This window comes from Engystomops pustulosus, chromosome 7, assembly GCF_040894005.1.
Source record: "Engystomops pustulosus chromosome 7, aEngPut4.maternal, whole genome shotgun sequence".
NCBI classification, from domain to species: domain Eukaryota; kingdom Metazoa; phylum Chordata; class Amphibia; order Anura; family Leptodactylidae; genus Engystomops; species Engystomops pustulosus.
Window position 1 is genome coordinate 146,664,178 of NC_092417.1, and position 21,210 is coordinate 146,685,387.

The 21,210-nt window shown below is 43.0% G+C and overlaps 1 protein-coding gene across 2 annotated transcripts in view; it reads right to left on the minus strand.

Moving 5' to 3' along the window:
* LOC140070977 (mucin-5AC-like) overlaps nt 1-19,960 on the minus strand; it is an 86,816-nt gene extending 66,856 nt beyond the window's left edge. For both annotated transcript variants that reach the window (XM_072118149.1, XM_072118148.1), the window contains exons 1-9: nt 19,921-19,960; nt 18,882-19,143; nt 18,668-18,785; nt 16,610-16,694; nt 15,495-15,601; nt 13,366-13,582; nt 4,410-4,535; nt 3,281-3,398; nt 78-216 (exon numbers count right to left, since the gene is read on the minus strand). In XM_072118149.1, the coding sequence (XP_071974250.1) occupies nt 78-216; nt 3,281-3,398; nt 4,410-4,535; nt 13,366-13,582; nt 15,495-15,601; nt 16,610-16,694; nt 18,668-18,785; nt 18,882-19,143; nt 19,921-19,957 (1,209 nt within the window). In that variant the 5' untranslated portion in view covers nt 19,958-19,960. The remainder of the gene's footprint in view (nt 1-77; nt 217-3,280; nt 3,399-4,409; nt 4,536-13,365; nt 13,583-15,494; nt 15,602-16,609; nt 16,695-18,667; nt 18,786-18,881; nt 19,144-19,920) is intronic.
* Nucleotides 19,961-21,210: the final 1,250 nt, after the last annotated feature.

The following is a 21,210-nucleotide window of genomic DNA, read 5'->3' on the forward strand; positions in this document are numbered from 1 at the left end:
TAATCTTTAGTTTGTTGTGAAGTTATTTTGCAAATTTCTACAAACTTGTTACATATTAAATGGCTCCTCAACTTTACCTTGGCAAGTACATAACTGCAGTCACCATTCATACTGTAACGGGATCCATCAAAGCTCATAATATGAGATCCACCTTCCACTGAACAAGTTCCGGTGCAGGGAAACTCTATACATTTCCATTTCCCTTTGGCACAAGTACTAAGAGGAAAAAGACATCATACAGTTTACAGAATGCTGTGTAATAAGACAAAGCACTAGAATGTTATACAACGTAGCCTATTTGATGAAGAAAAGAATGAAACTTAGGGCTGTTATAAAAACGGTAACTGAAACACAACTGTCACTCATCACTACTAACTGAAATGTAATATTTATTTTCATTCATTTCAATTATCCTATATATACGCAGCAGTAACGTGGCCTTTTGGGGGGCCCTTGGCCACTCAAATTCACCACTTTGAAGGTCCTGAAACCGCAGATTGAAAGCAGGCAGAAGGGACACATCCTACATTCCCCAAGAAGCTTGATTCTAGTCCCATAATTAGGAAGTGATTCCAGACTTGTAGGGGCTATAATATGCATACAGCGCAGGGCCCATGGCTCTCTTAATCCACCCCTGTGACATTCACTAAAAATGCTGAAGATCACAATGCTGAAAACTTAATGTCATTCATTAACTTGATGGTGGCAAAATACACTATAAAGTGGTAGGGGATACAACTACCCCTCGACTCCCTCCAACAATGTCAGCAAATTGCAGAAACAAATGAGTATTTCAAAATGGCTGGAACTCAGAGACATAAACGGTGTTGGCATATAAGGACATCCCGCCCCTCTAGCACCAACTGTTATATCAAGAGGATTCCGGATGGGCTGTGCGGAATATATTTCTATGCCTGGTCCTGGAAATATTGTGCAGCTTGTGAACATTCAATTTTGCCCTTTACCAGCCCTCGATCCGCCACCAACTGCACCCACTTGCTTCACGTAGCATAAAGGGGGAAATAATCGCAATTACTAGTGGTTTGTCAATTATAAATATTTCAGAAAAGTGGTGTTAGGCCGTGACTATATCAGAAAACTGGTGTACGAGCCATTATAAATGTCCCCTATTTTTGCTTATATGACGAGACCATATAAGACATCAATATCTAATTGGCAAGGGGCTGATCCCAGCTTTAGAACTGATTAGGAATTTTGCCTGGTAAACAGAATGGACCTTAAGGGTGCTTTCACAGTTTTCAGTTATGTATTCAGTTATAGTGTGTCTTTAAAAGCAGGATCGTAATTTTACAGGAGAAATTAACTGAACAGATGAATTTAATTTTGAAAGGGAAACCTGTTCAATAAATGTTATTCACCTCTTCAGTTAATGTCACTCACTTGCTAAATTAAGAAACTGTACGTAAAAGAACATCAAAACTGATCACGAACAGTCACAAGTGTAAAGTGCACACCCCTACACAATACAGTCTTAAGTGCTACGTCATCACTTTTGGCTGTTACAACTTCCAGCCACTGCACAGAACATGAAGCAACTGCTATCAGATTTGCAGTAAAATCATTGGAAAGGGATTGGATCATACATCTTTTTGTGACACAGGCCAATGACTGCAAACAAATGTTCAACTCTTTTACGAATTATCATTTTTCATGATTTCTATTAACCTTGATAAACATTATGAATTTATTCTGTAAGTTTTATGCTATTCTACAAATTAGCATTTAATTTTTTTTGTGATTTTTTTAATCACTTAAAGAGGTTTTCCCATGAAAGGTTCTCAAATTTTTATCCAGTAGTGATGTTTAAACAATAAAGATAATTTTTGATCACATATTTAGCAATTTTAGTCAGTTTTATTGCTGTATTTGGTTCGATCACTCCCTAGACAGGTCAGTGTAAGATTCCGGAGTGTGGGCGGGAACTTTCTAATCAGAAACTTCATGGTCCCTCTATGCTATTTGATGCTATCAGATGCTGACAATGTGCTTACATAATCAGGGTACAGGATTATCTACACTTTTATTTGGCTTCTGAACATTCTACTAGTATCTAACTATGAGAGATGATGAGATCCATGAAATTGATATAAAACACAATAGGCCACATTTACTTACCTGTCCTGTCGCGATCCCCGAAAGTGCATTGTCTTGCGACACAATTTGAATCTTAAATCCTGCGGCCAGTCCGAAATCAGTCGGATCGTCTGATGGCCAGCCTCCCAATTTCTGTTGCATGAAAGCCAGCGCAGCTGCGCCAAAATCCGATCACGTGCGACACAATCCCTTGCTAAATACCTGTCACAGCGACGGAAATCCCAAAAATTTCCAAAATCCCACAAAAGTGCGATCCACGGACTCTTAGTAAATAAGCTCCAATGAGACAATCAGCTAAGCTAACTCACCTACTCAAAAAAATCAGCTCTGCTATAAATAACTTATCTGTCTGTAGCTTGTACAGTAAGTCTCTGCACACTGCTTGCTGGCAAGAAGTGCCTGTGTCAGAGCTGGTCTCGTAATGGGGGGAGGGGCAGGAGGCAGAGAGCACTGCAGTGTGCAGATAGAAGAAGATATTCATGTGAAGAATCCAATGATAGTCAGAAGAGATACGATCTGATTCAGGGGCAACCAAAATTGTGTACACCAGGACTGATAGAGAGGTTGGAATTATATATGTGTGAGATGCTGTATTTTTGTTAATAACAGTGAATTAGAGAATATGTTATTTTACCCCTTTAAGTTACTGATAACTCTATTCATACTTGTTATGTTCTTTTGATTATATTTTTTCAATATAACTGTGAGGGACCAAATAAACAAATTCATCCTGTATATTATTTATCTTTTATTTTTAGTGTATGGATTATTGTTGTTGTCTATTCATTGACATATTAAAATTATGAGACATCTAAGGAATCAGTGTTCTCTTTACCCCTATTGTAATCAACTCTATAAGAAGGATCAAAACTTTACTGATATACAATACATTACTGTTTTGCCTTTTTAAAATTATTATTTAGTAGGCCTACAATAATATTCCAAAAAATAATACATTTCTACAAATCACAAAAAACAATGGAAATACAAATGTAATATAATATCATTTCCATTGTTTCATGATCATGGGAACTCTGTAGGATTACATATTATATTACTAGCCTTCGTTTTTATGAATAAGGTCTTGGCACAATGACTGTCTAGTGATCCCTCCATTGTTATATTGTTACATTGTTACAATCATACACATAGTGATTGTCATTACCATTCTCGGCACGCAGTAGTGTAAGAGGATCCTGGACGATAGATCTCACTATTGTAGACACAGGAACATTCTCCTTGGGGTATACATCCCAGGTAATTTATGTCATCAAACACAGTTCCTAAGTATAAAGATGTGTTTTATTCATATATATCAGATGAAGAGTTAAAATATGAACATTCATAGCATAAATCATGCACATACATTCAAGGGTACTGATGATCTATTCTTACTCCTGGGAAGAGTATCGCAATTTTTGTAGGATTCCCTCACATGGAACAAATTTGCAATATCCTATATAGCTTCTACCAAAGACACAGCATAAAGATATATGAGCAGATGTAAAAAATGAAGAGTTTGCATCACTAATACAAGCGCCAATGTTTTTCCAAACAGCTGAAGGCTTAGGGTCCTGCTAAAAACTGCTAAGTATTTTACATTTTTTATGGTTACTCAACTTACAACAATTTTGACGGGCAAGGAAATCAGCCAGTTGCTAATCATACTTGATATTTTATTAATTCATGAAAAATGTACATCCAGAAAAATATTTTTATGGGGGCAAGTGGGGTGTGTATAAACAGAAATTCAATATGAGGGACCCAACTCATTATCTTAAATTTATAAGATAATTTATTATCTTAAATATATGTTGTGAAGGTTGTGATCTTGGAAAATCCCTTTAAGTGTTGTAATAACAAATAAGGGATGTGAACTTTTGGTTTGGGGTTAGGGTCTGTTCCACAGTCAACCGCAGCCATAACTAGTTGCCCAGGGGCTTCAATGAGCCGAATTGACTGTTCAGCCGCCATTACAGAAATATTGAACGGATCCAAACCCTGAACCCGAATGGAAAGTTCGGGTCTGCTCATCTCTAGTTTTGATATATTTTATATTAGGAATACATACATATTAGATTAACTTAAACACCCTTTAGTTTCAATTGTATTATTAGGATATTAGGAGTTATATAATACTAGGAGGATACTAGGGAGGATATCCCTATCATGACTTTCCTCATTTAGTAGACATGTAGGAAAAATACAAATTTTAAAATGTAAATATAAAAGGTTAAAAAAAACTTTTTTTGAAAAATTCTGAAACAATTTATAAAAGAAAAACAACTATTTACCTGGAGGACAAAAGCATCCATCTATGCAATGGTCTGCACAAATCATGGTGCTTTCTGTATTGGAGCATGTATTGGGGCAGGGGGAGCCACATTCTTGGTGTTCCATATTCTGAAGGCATGACTTTGCTGAGAGAACAACAGCACACTCACTTTGGTTAGATATTTTATGCAGATTAACAGAGAAAATATTTTTTTTACAAATTGCAAGGTACTTAGATATATTTAGATTAAGTGTCTTTCTGTTACATCCCTGCAAAAGATAAGCAAATCTATTTGTTAATTCATAGATTTGGAACAAATCTGGTGATTTTCAGGCACTGAATCAAATATTTTTTTATTCCTTTTGGATGAATCTTGTATACACGAAAGGGATATGTAACAGATGTGTTAAATTGATCATTGATTTCAGTGAACTTTTAATGGCTTATGTTATTGTCAGCACCCTGTTAACTAGGCTTCTGTTATTATGGTTTTAGTGAAAACAGAAAATCAACAAATTCGTAATAAATTATGTATTAAATTAATAACAAATTAAGATTTTTTTTTTAAATGAACCAGAGTGGGTTATATACGAATTTGCAGATCAATTATAGCAACATTGGTTCAGAACATAATCAAATCTTACAAAGATTCCATGTAGCTTCAGCTAAAGAAAATCTGGAGTGATTGGCTCATCTTGCAACTCTCGGCTAGACTACTGTAACTCCCTACTAATTGGTCTTACACTCACTAAACTCTCTCCTCCCCAATCTTCTATTAATGTAGCAGCCAGGCTTTTCTTTCAGAGCAAATACTACACGGATGCCTCCAATCTGTGCCAGTCCACAAATCTGTGCCAGTCCACAAAGCTCTGCATAATGCTGCACACCCCTACTTCTCCTCTCTCATATCAGTATATAGCCCGACCGCTTCTCTGCGATCTGCCGGTGATGTTAGATTAATCTTTAATAGAGATGAGCGAACACTAAAATGCTCGGGTACTCGTTATTCGAGACGAACTTTTCCCGATGCTCGAGTGCTCGTCTCGAATAACGAACCCCATTGAAGTCAATGGGAGACTCGAGCATTTTTCAAGGGGACCAAGGCTCTGCACAGGGAAGCTTGGCCAAACACCTGGGAACCTCAGAAAAGGATGGAAACACCACGGAAATGGACAGGAAACAGCAGGGGCAGCATGCATGGATGCCTCTGAGGCTGCTTAATCGCACCATTATGCCAAAATTATGGGCAACAGCATGGCCATGACAGAGTGACAGAATGAAGCTAGATAGCATCTAAAACATGCAATAATTGACCCTGACACTATAGGGGACGGCATGCAGAGGCAGCGGCAGCAGCGGCAGGCTAGAGAGTGGCATGGCAACATACCCTAAATGGACTCAGGCTTCAAACCAATGGGTGGCAGAGAGGAACCAAAGGAGGTGAGCAAGAAGCGCTCAAATAATATCGGTACATGATAAAAGTTTGCCAGTATATTTTGTGGATTACACAGCAGGGTGGCGACAAAGTTAACATGGAAGCCATGAAAACAACCCAAAATTCTGCCTGACACAGCTCGTTTGATAAGGGGACCATGTATGGAGGCAGTGAACTAGTAGTAGATTAAAGTTGCTGCAGTTAAAACTATGTTAGTTGGATCTTGGCATGGAGCTGGCGCTCCGCTGCCAGGCGAGCTTTCGCCAATCCAAGCCCCTGTCTCTAGGCTACTCCCCAAACAGCACTTCTAAGAACCTTTTGTATAAGATCAAGTGTAGTAGCGTTCTTATAAGTTTGGGATATGGCGGGTGAGGGGAATGTAAACAGATGCGCAAGAAGCGCATGATGCGCATGGAGCTGGCGCTCCGCTGCCAGGTGAGCTTTCGCCAATCCAAGCCCCTGTCTCTAGGCTACTCCCCAAACAGCACTTCTAAGAACCTTTTGTATAAGATCAAGTGTAGTAGCGTTCTTATAAGTTTAGGATATGGCGGGTGAGGGGAATGTAAACAGCTGCGCAAGAAGCGCTGAAATAATATCGGTTAATCATAAAAGTTTGCCAGTATATTTTGTGGATAACACAGCAGGGTGGCGACAAAGTTAACAACTTTGATGTGGAATCCATGAAAACAACCCAAATTTCTGCCTGACACACCTCGTTTGATAAGGGGAGGATGTATGGAGGCAGCTATATGGACGACTTTTGGAGGTAGCAATGGAGACAACGTGTGGAGGCTGCTATGGAGACAATTTAATTTGGATAGTGCCTGTATGTGGCAGTCCCAAAAAGTTTTCAAACCAGAGGAGCAGGTAGGTGTCCCTCCAGAAAAATGGAATAGATTGAGTGCCTGTATGTGGCAGTCCCAAAAATGTTTCAAACCAGAGGAGCAGGTAGGTGGCCCTCCAGTAAAATGGAATAGATTGAGTGCCTGTATGTGGCAGTCCCAAAAAGTTTTCAAACCAGAGGAGCAGGTAGGTGTCCCTCCAGAAAAATGGAATAGATTGAGTGCCTGTATGTGGCAGTCCCAAAAATGTTTCAAACCAGAGGAGCAGGTAGGTGGCCCTCCAGTAAAATGGAATAGATTGAGTGCCTGTATGTGGCAGTCCCAAAAAGTTTTCAAACCAGAGGAGCAGGTAGGTGTCCCTCCAGAAAAATGGAATAGATTGAGTGCCTGTTTGTGGCAGTCCCAAAAATTTTTCAAACCAGAGGAGCAGGTAGGTGGCCCTCCAGTAAAATGGAATAGATTGAGTGCCTGTATGTGGCACTCACAAAAATTGTTTCAAACAGAGGACCGGGTAGGTGGCCCTCCAGAAAAATGGAATAGATTGAGTGCCTGTATGTGGCACTCACAAAAATTGTTTCAAACAGAGGACCAGGTAGGTGGCCCTCCAGAAAAATTAAATGCATAAAGTACTAAAGCAAGAGCCAGTGGGCCCTGTCAAAAAATAGCCAGTTTCCTCTGCTTTACTGTACAAAGAGGAGGAGAAGGAGGAAAATGAGGAGGAGGAGGAGTGGATCAATTATTCAGGTTGAGCTTCCTTCACCTGGTGGAGATTGGAAATTCTGAGAAATCCAGCCTTTATTCATTTTAATAAGCGTCAGCCTGTCAGTCGACAGGCGTGTACGCTTATCTGTGATGATGCCACCAGCTGCACTGAAAACCCGCTCGGACAAGACGCTAGCGGCAGGGCAGGCAAGAACCTCCAAGGCGTACAGCGCCAGTTCGTGCCACATGTCCAGCTTTGAAACCCAGTAGTTGTAGGGAGCTGTGTGATCATTTAGGACGATGGTATGGTCAGCTACGTACTCCCTCACCATCTTTCTGTAAAGATCAGCCCTACTCTGCCGAGACTGGGGACAGGTGACAGTGTCTTGCTGGGGTGACATAAAGCTGGCAAAAGCCTTGTAAAGCGTACCCTTGCCAGTGCTGGACAAGCTGCCTGCTCGCCTACTCTCCCTCGCTACTTGTCCCGCAGAACTACGCACTCTGCCGCTAGCGCTGTCAGAAGGGAAATACTGTTTCAGCTTGTGCACCAGGGCCTGCTGGTATTCATGCATTCTCACACTCCTTTCCTCTGCAGGGATGAGAGTGGAAAGATTTTGCTTGTACCGTGGGTCCAGGAGAGTGAACACCCAGTAATCGGTGCTGGAATAAATTCTTTGAACGCGAGGGTCACGGGATAGGCAGCCTAGCATGAAATCTGCCATATGCGCCAGAGTACCAACGCGTAAGAATTCACTCCCCTCACTGGCCTGACTGTCCATTTCCTCCTCCTCCAACTCCTCCAACTCCTCTTCTTCTGCCCATACACGCTGAACAGTGAAGGACTCAACAATGGTCCCCTCTTGTGTCTCGCCAACATTCTCCTCCTCTTCCTCCTCATCCTCCTCCACCTCCACCTCCTCCGATATGCGCTGAGAAACAGACCTGAGGGTGCTTTGGCTATCAACAAGGGAATCTTCTTCCCCCGTCTCTTGTGACGAGCGCAAAGCTTCCGACTTCATGCTGATCAGAGAGTTTTTCAACAGGCCAAGCAGCGGGATGGTGAGGCTGATGATGGCGGCATCGCCACTGACCATCTGTGTTGACTCCTCAAAGTTACTCAGCACCTGACAGATATCAGACATCCACGTCCACTCCTCATTGTAGACTTGAGGAAGCTGACTGACCTGACTACCACTTCTGGTGGAAGTTGACATCTGGCAGTCTACAATCGCTCTGCGCTGCTGGTAAACTCTGGATAACATGGTCAGTGTTGAATTCCACCTCGTGGGCACGTCGCACAACAGTCGGTGAGCGGGCAGTTGGAGGCAGCGCTGCGCTGCCCTGAGAGTGGCAGCATCTGGGCTGGACTTCCTGAAATGCGCACAGATGCGGCGCACCTTCGTGAGCAAATCAGACAGATTGGGGTATGTCTTGAGGAAACGCTGAACTATCAGATTTAACACATGGGCCAGGCATGGCACATGTGTCAGTCTGCCGAGTTGCAGAGCCGCCACCAGGTTACGGCCGTTGTCACACACAACCATGCCTGGCTTCAGGTTCAGCGGTGCCAGCCACAGATCAGTCTGCGCCGTGATGCCCTGTAATAGCTCTTGGGCGGTGTGCCTTTTGTCGCCTAGGCTCAGCAGTTTGAGCACCGCCTGCTGTCGCTTAGCGACGGCACTGCTGCTGTGCCTAGAGCTACCGACTGATGGCGCCGTGCCCACGGATGGTAGTTCGGAGGAGGAGGTGGAGGAGGGGTGGGAGGAGGAGGAGGCATAGTAGGCCTGAAACACCTGGACCGAGGTAGGCCCCGCAATCCTCGGTGTTGGCAGTATATGACCAGCCCCAGGGTCAGACTCGGTCCCAGCCTCCACCAAGTTAACCCAATGTGCCGTCAGCGATATATAGTGGCCCTGCCCGGCAGCACTCGTCCACGTGTCCGTGGTCAGGTGGACCTTGTCAGAAACGGCGTTGGTCAGGGCACGGGTGATGTTGTCTGACACGTGCTGGTGCAGGGCTGGGACGGCACATCGGGAAAAGTAGTGGCGGCTGGGGACCGAATACCGAGGGGCGTCCGCCGCCATGAGGTTGCGAAAGGCCTCGGTCTCTACTAGCCTATAGGGCAGCATCTCCAGGCTAAGCAATCTGGAGATGTGCACATTAAGGGCTTGGGCGTGCGGGTGGGTTGCACTATATTTGCGTTTCCGCTCCAGCGTCTGGGGTATGGAGAGCTGAACGCTGGTGGATGCTGTGGAGGATCGTGGAGGCGACGATGGGGTTTTTGTGGCAGGGTCCTGGGCAGGGGGCTGACTATCAGCTGACACAGGGGAAGGAGCAGTGGTGTGCACGGCCGGAGGTGAACGGGCTTGTTGCCACTGAGTGGGGTGTTTAGCATTCATATGCCTGCGCATACTGGTGGTAGTTAAGCTAGTAGTGGTGGAACCCCTGCTGAGCCTGGTTTGGCAAATGTTGCACACCACAGTCCGTCGGTCATCCGGTGTTTCCTTAAAGAACCTCCAGACTTCTGAAGATCTAGCCCTCGCCGCAAGAGCCCTCACCACGGGAGCTTCACTAGTTGACACATTTGGCGCTGATGCACCAGCTCTGGCCCTGCCTCTCCGTCTGGCCCCACCACTGCCTCTTCCAACCTGTTCTGGTCGAGGACTCTCCTCCGTCTCAGAAGCACTGTGTTCACCCGGCCTCTCAACCCAGCTTGGGTCTGTCACCTCATCATCCTCCGATCCCTCAGTCTGCTCCCCCCTCGGACTTCCTGCCCTGACAACAACTTCCCCACTGTCTGACAACCGTGTCTCCTCATCGTCGGAACACCTCTTTACACACTTCCACTACGTCAAGAAGGTCATCATCACCCACAGACTGTGACTGGTGGAAAACCTGGGCATCGGAAAATTGCTCAGCAGCAACCGGACAAGTGGTTTGTGACTGTGGGAAGGGTCCAGAAAACAGTTCCTCAGAGTATGCCGGTTCAAATGCCAAATTTTCCTGGGAGGGGGCAGACTGGGGGGGAGGAGGCTGAGGTGCAGGAGCTGGAGGAGTGGCGATTTCGGTGACATGGGTGGACTGCGTGGAAGACTGACTGGTGGACAAATTGCTCGAAGCATTGTCAGCAATCCACGACATCACCTGTTCGCACTGTTCTGGCCTCAACAGTGCTCTACCATGAGTCCCAGTAACTTCAGACATGAACCTAGGGAGTGTAGCTCTGCGGCGTTCCCCTGCTCCCTCATAAGCAGGTGGTGTCTCACCCCGCCCAGGACCACGGCCTCTGACCCCTGCAGTAGTTGGACGCCCACGTCCCCGCCCTCGTCCTCTACCCCTAGCCCTCGGGTTAAACATTTTTAAAATGAGAGTTATAACTTTAATTTTTTTTTAACTTTTTTTTGCGTTTTTTGTTTTTTTTTGTGTTTTTTTTTTTTGTTTTTTTTTTGTTTTTTTTTGTGTTTTTGAGTTTTTAAAACCAAACGATGCTATCCTATTGCTATGGCTATTTTCTAGCCAAGTATGAAAGCACACTACTATGCCAGATGAGATGACACTGAGTTATTAAACAAAATAAATGTAAAATAAAAAAGGACAAATGGCAGACTGTGCCTAATTGAAATCCAACCCCTACTAAATTTTCCCACTTCGGTCTTTGCTATGGATATGTGCGTCACTAAGCGCAAAACACAGCGGTCGCAAGTCTCACTACAAATTGCTCAGAATTGGCTAGTACATGCACTTCAGCAAGTACAGCCACCAGCAGATCAACCAGAAATCAAATATATAACGCTACTGTAGGCGTAAGCCGTTTGGATTCTCCTATGGCTATTTTCTAGCCAAGTATGAAAGCACACTACTATGCCAGATGAGATGACGCTGAGTTATTAAACAAAATAAACGTAAAATAAAAAAGGACAAATGGCAGACTGTGCCTAATTGAAATCCAACCCCTACTAAATTTTCCCACTTCGGTCTTTGCAATGGATATGTGCGTCACTAAGCGCAAAACACAGCGGTCGCAAGTCTCACTACAAATTGCTGACAATTGGCTAGTAGATGCACTGCAGCAAGTACAGCCACCAGCAGATCAACCAGAAATCAAATATATAACGCTACTGTAGGCGTAAGCCGTTTGGATTCTCCTATGGCTATTTTCTAGCCAAGTATGAAAGCACACTACTATGCCAGATGAGATGACGCTGAGTTATTAAACAAAATAAACGTAAAATAAAAAAGGACAAATGGCAGACTGTGCCTAATTGAAATCCAACCCCTACTAAATTTTCCCACTTCGGTCTTTGCAATGGATATGTGCGTCACTAAGCGCAAAACACAGCGGTCGCAAGTCTCACTACAAATTGCTGACAATTGGCTAGTAGATGCACTGCAGCAAGTACAGCCACCAGCAGATCAACCAGAAATCAAATATATAACGCTACTGTAGGCGTAAGCCGTTTGGATTCTCCTATGGCTATTTTCTAGCCAAGTATGAAAGCACACTACTATGCCAGATGAGATGACACTGAGTTATTAAACAAAATAAACGTAAAATAAAAAAGGAAAAATGGCAGACTGTGCCTAATTGAAATCCAACCCCTACTAAATTTTCCCACTTTGGTGTTTGAGGTGGATATGTGTGCCACTAAGAGCTAAACACAACGGTAGCAAGTCCCCCTGCTAATTCCTCACAAAATGGTACTAGATGCAAATAAAAAAAAAAAAAGTAGAACGTTATTGTAGCCCTAAGAAGGGCTGTTGCGTTCTTGGAGAATCACTCCTGCCTAACAGTAAGCTAATAGAACACCCTAACGCTTTCCCTGACCAGCAGCAGCTCTCTCCCTAGCGGCATCCAGACACAGAATGATCCGAGCAGCGCGGGCAGCGGCTAGTCTATCCCAGGGTCACCTGATCTGGCCAGCCAACCACTGCTATCGACGTGTAAGGGTACCACGTCATGCTGGGTGGAGTGCAGAGTCTCCTGGCTTGTGATTGGCTCTGTTTCTGGCCGCCAAAAAGCAAAACGGCGGGAGCTGCCATTTTCTCGAGCGGGCGAAGTATTCGTCCGAGCAACGAGCAGTTTCGAGTACGCTAATGCTCGACCGAGCATCAAGCTCGGACGAGCATGTTCGCTCATCTCTAATCTTTAATCTAATTTGAACCTTTCTAGCACTTCTCCAGGACTTCTCCCCAGCTGCTTCAATTCTCTGGAATGGCCTTCCCCATACTATCAGACTAATACCCAACTTTCAACGTTTCAAACATGCCCTTAAAACCCATCTCTTTAAGTAAGCCTATCACACTCGCTAATTCGCTAACTCTCTTTTTACTAATCTATGCTGTGTTCTCCGCTCGTCTGTTATTCAGCAAAAAGCAGATACCAAGCTCCAGGCTTCTCTGCAGTCACATTCACCTTTGAATTTATATATGAGATGGCGGCTGATGGCTGGTTCAAGCAGCAGCATTTTTATTTAATAAATTATTTTATTCTCTTCCCCTATAAAGAATGGCTGGACCATTGTATAAGCTCTTATATCGCTTGTGTCACCCCCTTCATCCTCATAGACTGTAAGCTCTTGTGTCACCCCTTCATTCTCATAGACTGTAAGCTCTTGTGTGACTGCCATCTATTTCTGAATTACCCAGATGTGATGGATTGCTAACAACTGCCATAAATTTAACCAGGAGCCTATCCTCCCAAACCATATAAAAATGCTAAATTAGACCACATGTACTAAACCAATATTCCAATTTCAGCTGGACTGTCCTGCCATCTAGGCCTCAGAACAGCCTATGTTAGGGGAAATAAGGATTGGGCTGTTGAATTATTTACAATTGAAGGTACATAAACAGCCTCCAGAGGTTTATGGGAGTGGATCACTGCAATGAAAACATGAATGGAGCCTAAAAAAATCATTTGTATCATAGGTACTTATATTTCAATGCTGTTATGAGGTATTTTTATTGTATTTTATTCCGAGCTTTTGGGCACTTACCACACATCTCTGGGGTCCTCCAGTTGCCAGGGGCTCCACCAGAGTGCACACACTGACGTGAATATTCAGCAAACGTGCTGCACAGACAGGGCTTCTTGTCCTCAGCATTGCAGTGACACAGATCCCGCACACAAGTATCTATATAGTCCATAGGTTCTAGAATTGCATTACAACCGGAGAACGCTTCCGAGGTGAGAACACTCTTACATATTTCACCCTATGAAAAGACATGTGTTTATGGTGTAAGGATTATTTACTTATTTTATACATTGGCTTCATTGCATTGTAAATCAGTAGAATAGTATAGCTGTAACAGTGCCAGTGGATGGTTGACCCCAGACTCCAGGGGAAAAGTGGATATTATAGGCACTCTAAAATAAACCAGTGGCATCAAAAGAGTTTTATTTATTTCAACACGTTTCTACCTTGCAAAGGCACCTTCACCAGGACGACGGCTGGAGAGGGGTGAGCAGGAGTTTGATGTAAATATGGTAACAGTGTGGTAAATCATCCAATTGCATAAATTCAGCCACTGTGTACTAATTAATACCAGGCCAAACCTTTACACTCAGGCAGTGGATAGGCTGCAGCTATTGAATACAACAATGGCACCAAGATAACCCTAATGGTCCGTGCCCCTTTTTTCACTTTTCTTTGGCAACTGATTATGCAGATTACTTGCTATCACAAACCTGGTAGTGGTAACTATACAAATTACTCACTGAACTCCCTTCGGTGGCTTGTTCTTAGCATTATATACATATCCTTCCTCCTGGGGTTGTGAGATCTTCTCTGTGGGATGGTCCACAAATCTACTGCCTGATCTCCAAACCAGTGTTAGAGTATCAGGTGTATTCCATATGCTCCGGCCCGGCTGTGCTTTGATTCTGTGTATCTAAGACCTCAGCGTTTGTGACTGGCTCTGTACCTTGCTACGCTATCTGCTAGAATGCATGTTCTCTGCTTTGATACAGTCGCTACGTGTCCAGCTTTATACAACCTGCTCCTTTCCTATTGGCTAAGTGACCTGAGAGTCTCTTGAAGCCAAATACATCCTGCCTCGCAACAAGCTCTGGTGAAGACTGGGGGGTAACTCATTAGGCTCTGCACACCAGTTTTCATAAGTACAAATGGATCCTGGTGAAGCAAGATTATACCAGACCAGGATAGTGACTGTGGCGACAGCAACCATGATGACCTGTCCCTGTAACTCCTGTTTTATTCTCTTTTTTATATGTATAAGTCTCAAGAACCATAGGGGCAGAAAAATATAGCTTGGTTTGGAGAGAAGGTGCTATTGGAAAGTAGTCTGTAGTAGGTGTATCCACCTTGTTGGCTTTTTGTATATGGTCATGATAAGTAAATGATGGGTTAAAAAAATCACAAACATGTTAGGTACCGTTGCGTCCCAAAAGTCCCCATCTATCCATATTTAAAAAATGGTTATTCCCATCAGTGAACCCCATAATGGAAAATAGTGCCTAAATGTCCAAAATGGCACTTTTTTGACATTTTTAGACAAATAAAAATTTTAATAAAAAGCAACCTAAAGGTTGTACAGTCTCCATAATGCTAACAATAAAAACTTCATCTCATCCTGCAAAAAATGATGCCTTACACAGGTCCATAGACTGAAGAATAAAAAAAGGTATTGGTCTCAAAATATGGCAAAATGAAGTTTTTTTAATGTACAAAGGATTTTTTGTGCGCCTTATAGTCCGAAAAATACGGTAATAAAACCTATATAAATTTGGTATCTCTGTGATTGTACTGAACCAAAGAATAAAAGGGAAGTGTCAATTGAAGCTCACAGAGAAAGACGTAAAAACAGGGCCCCATTTCCCTGCATTTACAGCTTCCCAGTACATGGTATGGGATATTAAATACCATCACTAGGAAGTACAATTTGTTACTTTGAAAACAGGCCTATGTATGCAAAAAAAAATGTAAAAGTTAAGGAATTCTGAATGGAAATTCAGCACTTAATTTTCTAATATTACATATAACAAGTAAGGCACACTGTGCCATATACTCAGAAGAAACATGATAATGGGCTTATTACCGTTTATTACAGTGAAGTTGTAGTATCAAATATTTTATAGTAGCATTATTATATTGTCTTGTGTTACCTCATCTCTGCATTCACTCTCAGTAGAAGGAGGCACATCTAGACACTCTTCAGTTGGTCCATTCCTTTTTTGCATATTTCCATACTGAACGGGAGTGAGGGTCACACCTTTATAGAAAACGTATTGTTATGTACAAGCTTTACATTTATTTGAGGATTAGATGGGATCCCACGAAATTTAAAGGAAATTTACAATGAGGAATCTTCACATCTGATTGTAGATTCTGCCCTAATCTGTAATTTAATAATCCTGGAACCTAACCTGTTAGAAACTTTATTTTAGCAATATGTAAATTAACCTCAGAGGCTACTGGGGCGTGGAGTAGCCTTAGCTCCCAGTGCCCGGCAAGGCTAGTACACGCCTCAGTAGCTTCTGCAGGTAATTTACATATTACCACAATAACGTTTTCAACAAGTTAGATTAAGTGCCAGGATTATTAAATTAAAGATTAGGGAAGAGGCAGGCAGGAGGTATCTATCATCAGATCTTCAGATCATCAGATCAGAAGATTCCTCATTGTAGGTTTCCTTTAAGAAGTTTCTATCCTCAGGGTAGGTGAACAGAGTCCAAAGTGATTGTCTCAATCCACTGTGTAGAGACCTTGCTCCAGACTATGACCTTCCCCACTAACTCTTGAATATGACTTGTAAACCATCACTTGGTAGAGTGATATATGGGCAGTATGTTCCTTTAAGGCTCCTGGTCTCAATGTTATAGGGACCATATTTTGTTAACTGCCCTTTAGATCCAGGATTAAGATGTTGCAGGATTCCTGTTCTCCATTATGGCTCCTCTCCATAATCCATTACCTGTGTTATATACCTGAACCTTTAGCTGCAGGTGTTTGTATTTGGATTGTTAAGGAGCAATCTTGGACAGAGGCAAGAGTTGCTGTGCTCTTCTAAAGACAAGACCAACTGCAGTTCCCAACCTGGACTTACACAGTGGGAGCTAAAGCCAGAAAAAGTAGGTGAGAGCCGTTGTTGGACTATTCCTTTTGTACTGCTATCCTAAAACTAAGGACATTATATTTTGTTTTATGCTGAAGAACACTTGTTGAGTTGCTGTTGGACTATGTTAAATTAACTATTTAACTATTGTAAATGGTTCCTTACCATCCAATGTGAATCCATGAACACCACTTAAATCTCCACAAAGTCCACAGGTTTGGTGAGCATATTTATTACGGTTTAGTTTCAGCTGAAAAATACAAATTTTAAGAATACATTTGTGCCTTTAAAATCATATAAAGTGATATACAGTCTAAAATACCTGACATACCCATATGGATTTTCAAATGGACTTGAAAACTTATAACTTGAACAAAACAAATATGAAGTCATATATTTTTCCCATGACCTATTAGGAAAGCAGGATCTGCTGTGTAATTGATTTCTATTGTTAAAGCGGTCACCTGTAATGTGATCTGGACTACATGGGGGGTCATTTACTAAGGGCCCGAATCGCATTTCTCCGTCGGGTTACACGAATTTTCCCTGAACTGCCCTGGGTTTTGGTGCACGCAATCGGATTGTGGCGCATCGGGCCCAGCATGCACGCGATTGAAATCGGGTGGCGTGGCCGTATGAAAACCTGACGGATTCGGAAAAAACGCCATATTTTTTTAAAAAAAAAGTGGTGCTTGACACGCACTTACCTGCACCCACGATAAATTGGTGAACTCCGACGGGCTTCAACGCAGCAGCGACACCTAGCGGACATCGGGTGCACTACCTTAGTGAATTGCCAGAAGACCCGAATCCTCCATGGACCGGGTAAGTAAATCTGCCCCATTGTGTCAAGTTATTGCAGTTGAACCAGAAAGTGGAAGAGCTACCAGTGTATGACACCAAAAGTTCCCCCACTACTCCTACAGCATTTCCCCCATCCTGTGTCTGATGTAATGTCACTGCAACAGAGGAAGTTTCTTTACACATTGGGAGGTGGTAACTTTAAATTCTTGCACACTATGACAGTAAATCTGCATCACAAAGGGATTCTGGGAAAAAACCCAGGAACCCTTCAGGGTCATTAGCATAGTCTTAAAAGTTGATTTTAGAAGGAAGGATAACAGATACAAGAAGATTACCAAAGTCACAGTGCCTGGATCCACGAGTTAGTGTCGCTGCTTTATCATGATGGATTTTGATGGTAGATTTCCTTTAGATTCTACCGTAAATGGTAATCAAGGGGAAACAGGGACAGGCAGAAATGGTTTGTAAATAGTGATGGTTTCGGTGGTGAGATATTAGGCGAATTTACTTTTCTATGTAAATATATTTTCTATAACATATCTGGACTAGGGATCTTATTGCTCTGGCACCTTCCCAGGGGAAAAGGGGCTTTAAGTAACCGTGGACTCTGCTTGGTTTTCTGAATAGATTGCATAGGTGCCTGCCCTTCAGTACATGTCCACCCTGCACATCTTACTAACCAAAGCACATTGTGAGGATCAGGAAAGTTTTGGTCATCTTCAAGTAGTAGAGCAGCTCTTCTAGCTCTTTGAGTAGCTCTACAAATAGATATAAAAAGCTCCCTCTAAAATCAGATGTATAAATACTAGGATCCTCTTAGGCTACATTCACACACATGTATGGGGGACGTATATACGGCCGACATATATACGGCCGATATACGTCCCCCATACACTCCTATGGGCTCACGGCCCTGTACGGGAGCGGTACGGTGCAGCACACGTGCGGCACCGTACCGCTCCGTAGCACGGGAAAAGATAGGACATGTCCCACCTTTTCCCGTATTACGGCGCCGTGCGGCGCCGTGCGCTGTATCTCCCTATGGAGAGGGGCGGGGGTGAGCAGCGCTCATCCCTTGCTCCTCTCCGCAGCGCCGATGTATGCCGTGTGAATGTAGCCTTAGGCTGGGAAAAAACATAATATATTCTTGTATGTTGGTAAACCCCAATCCCAATATGCTTTGTAGAATTTAAATTGGGTGGCCATTGGCCTTCTAGAAGGCTTGGGCCCCGGGCTACCGCCCAAACTGCCTATATTGTAATACTATATTGTTCATGATATTCCCATGGAGCAGGCAAGTATCACTTTGATGAGAAGAACCAACTGCTTTGTTTAGTCTATACAGCTCTCCTATGCAGTGTTCAATATAAAGTGAGGCTCCATATATACATATATACTTCCATATCTATCTCTATTTACCAGTAGACTGTCTTCTCCATTCCATATCAGAGTGATGTCAGAGGATGCTGTGATCTTGATATTTTGGCCAAGGTGGCCCACATGGACCCTAGACTTTTCAGTTGGAATCTCTGTCACCCTACAAAAACAGTATTATCAGTAACCATTTGTCAAGGATAAGGAGACACTTTTTAAAGTGTGGACAAGTAACTATAATAAATGAAAAACTACTTACAGGACACCATCCATTGTAATAGTCTTATTCTGTATTTCCACCACTATTCCATTCAGTAATGCTGTGATGTGGCTTATAACAGGGATGCCGTTTTCCACACTGCGTCGGATCTGAATGTTGAAGTCTTCATTATTGCTCTTGCAGTGGGAAGCAAATAAATAATTGCATGTACCAGGAAAGTGGAAGATGTCTCCATCAAAAGTTCTGAAGTTGAAATTTCCCCATGTGCTGCAAACCTGCTCGATGTGACTTGAGAATTGTTCTGTATTAAAGAGACACAATCAGGTACGGAAATGAAAAAAACAGTCAATCTATATCAGACTATAAAACACCTTTAGGTTTTCTTACAAAAATTCATACGGTAGTTCATAAAAGTATCTGGCACCAGCTCACTGAGTCACAAGGGGCATGTTTTTTCATCTCCAGTGTCTCCCTCGTTTTCCATATTCCCACCTGAGGGATACATTGGATTGTAACATAGTGACTCACCAAAGAGAAATTCCTGGGGAAGGTGGGAATTAAGAAGCTGAGAGAGACATTGTAGAAGACGTTGTGACTCGGTGAGTCTGCTTGCAAGGTGCTAGCTACTTTTTTGAAATTGATTTCATAAAGATATGAGCAGTGGGTTTTTAGAAATAAAATCAGAAAACTATAAAATCTGAAATTGTGAGAAGACTTCTGTAGGAATCATTAGGTTTCATGCTTACCTTTAATTAATTTCCTAAAATATTCTCCTATATTTACATTGATTTTACATTTTTATAACAGACATCTGGTATCTATTTCTTCCCTATGCCCTATATGCATGTACACTTGGTTTGCCGAAGCTTCTAGAGTGATGGCTTATCGTCCTTGAAAACAATGGATTGGGCATGCTAAAATGCAACCTGTCCAGTTCTATTACTCTCTGACATCGGTTGAATTAATGCTTGAATAAATGTCGACAAAACTCTAATACAAATAAGAGTGCTATGTGGTCCATCCAAGGGTTTGACTAACTCAATCAGAATATGGATGTCAACATCTTTAGATTACTTACGTATTGGAGCTGGGGTTGGCATCATTGAATGATGCATCTGAGCGCCTGAAATATAAAATGTTCATATTTCAGCGCAGCCATCTTATAGTATGGAAATTTGGTCACAGTAAGATACAATCATATACATCATGTACACATAAACATATAGTTTATATATATATATATATATATATATATATATATATATATATATATTGTAGACATCTCACTGGAGAAGTGCTCGAGGGGGTGTACATCTCACCTAGGTTGCTACGTAGTGTGAGATGGTAAGTCCAGGATTGATCTGTTGCTCAGCAGTATTATGCTGCTGAGTTGTTGTTTAATCTTGCCGGGCCTGGATTTACATGGAGTGGCAGGTAGGTTTGGTAGTGGGACTTGCCACTCCCTCCCCTCGATCCAGTTCGGGTTTTGGATCAGGTGAGCTCTGCTCCTAATCAGCCTGTGAAGGTAAAAGCTTTCCAAAGCTTGCAGGTCTGGGCTATCAGCCAGGAAACAGCCTATGTGGGTTTGGAGGAGCCCTGCATCTTCCTGTCTATGCGGCCGCGGTATTTACGAGTGTTAGATAGGTGAGACAACCTGTTAGTAAGCGCCCAGACGGGTAGGTCTTTTGTTTGAACTTTTAAAAGCACGGTGTTGCTGTATTTATGTTTGCTGGACTGTTTATGCTTAAAATAAACGCCAAGTTGATCTTTTATACATCTACGTCTGCTGTGAACTGTGTCCTAACACACCATCCCCCGGGAAGATCCCTACAATTGGTGCTGCGGAGCGGGCAAAAACGGTTGCTAGGGGCAACGGTGTGTATCAACTTGGCTACAGCTGCTTATGTCCTGGGTGAAGACTGCTACTTCACTCCAAAAACAGACAAGCGCCATGGAGGAGATGTGGAAGCAGTTTATGCAAGTGAATTTGCAACAGCAGCAGGCTCAGACAGCGGCTAACCTGCGCCATGAACAAGCAATGGCTCAACAACAGAAACTCATCGAGCTCCTGATAGCTAAGCAAGAGGCGTCTGCAGAGGCTAATCCACAGCCAGCGGTGACAGCCGCTCCAGAGACTTTTTATGTGAGACGGGCTGTGCAGCGAGCGCTGCAAAAGATGACTGCTGAGGACGATGTTGAGGCCTACCTAACTGTCTTTGAGCGTGTGGCTGAGCGAGAGAACCTACCAGCTGCTGAGTGGGCAGAGGTCATTGCGCCCTATTTAACAGGTGAACCTCAAAAGGCCTACTATGACCTCAGTGAGCAGGAGATCAAGGACTATACTCGGCTAAAAGCAGAGATACTTGCC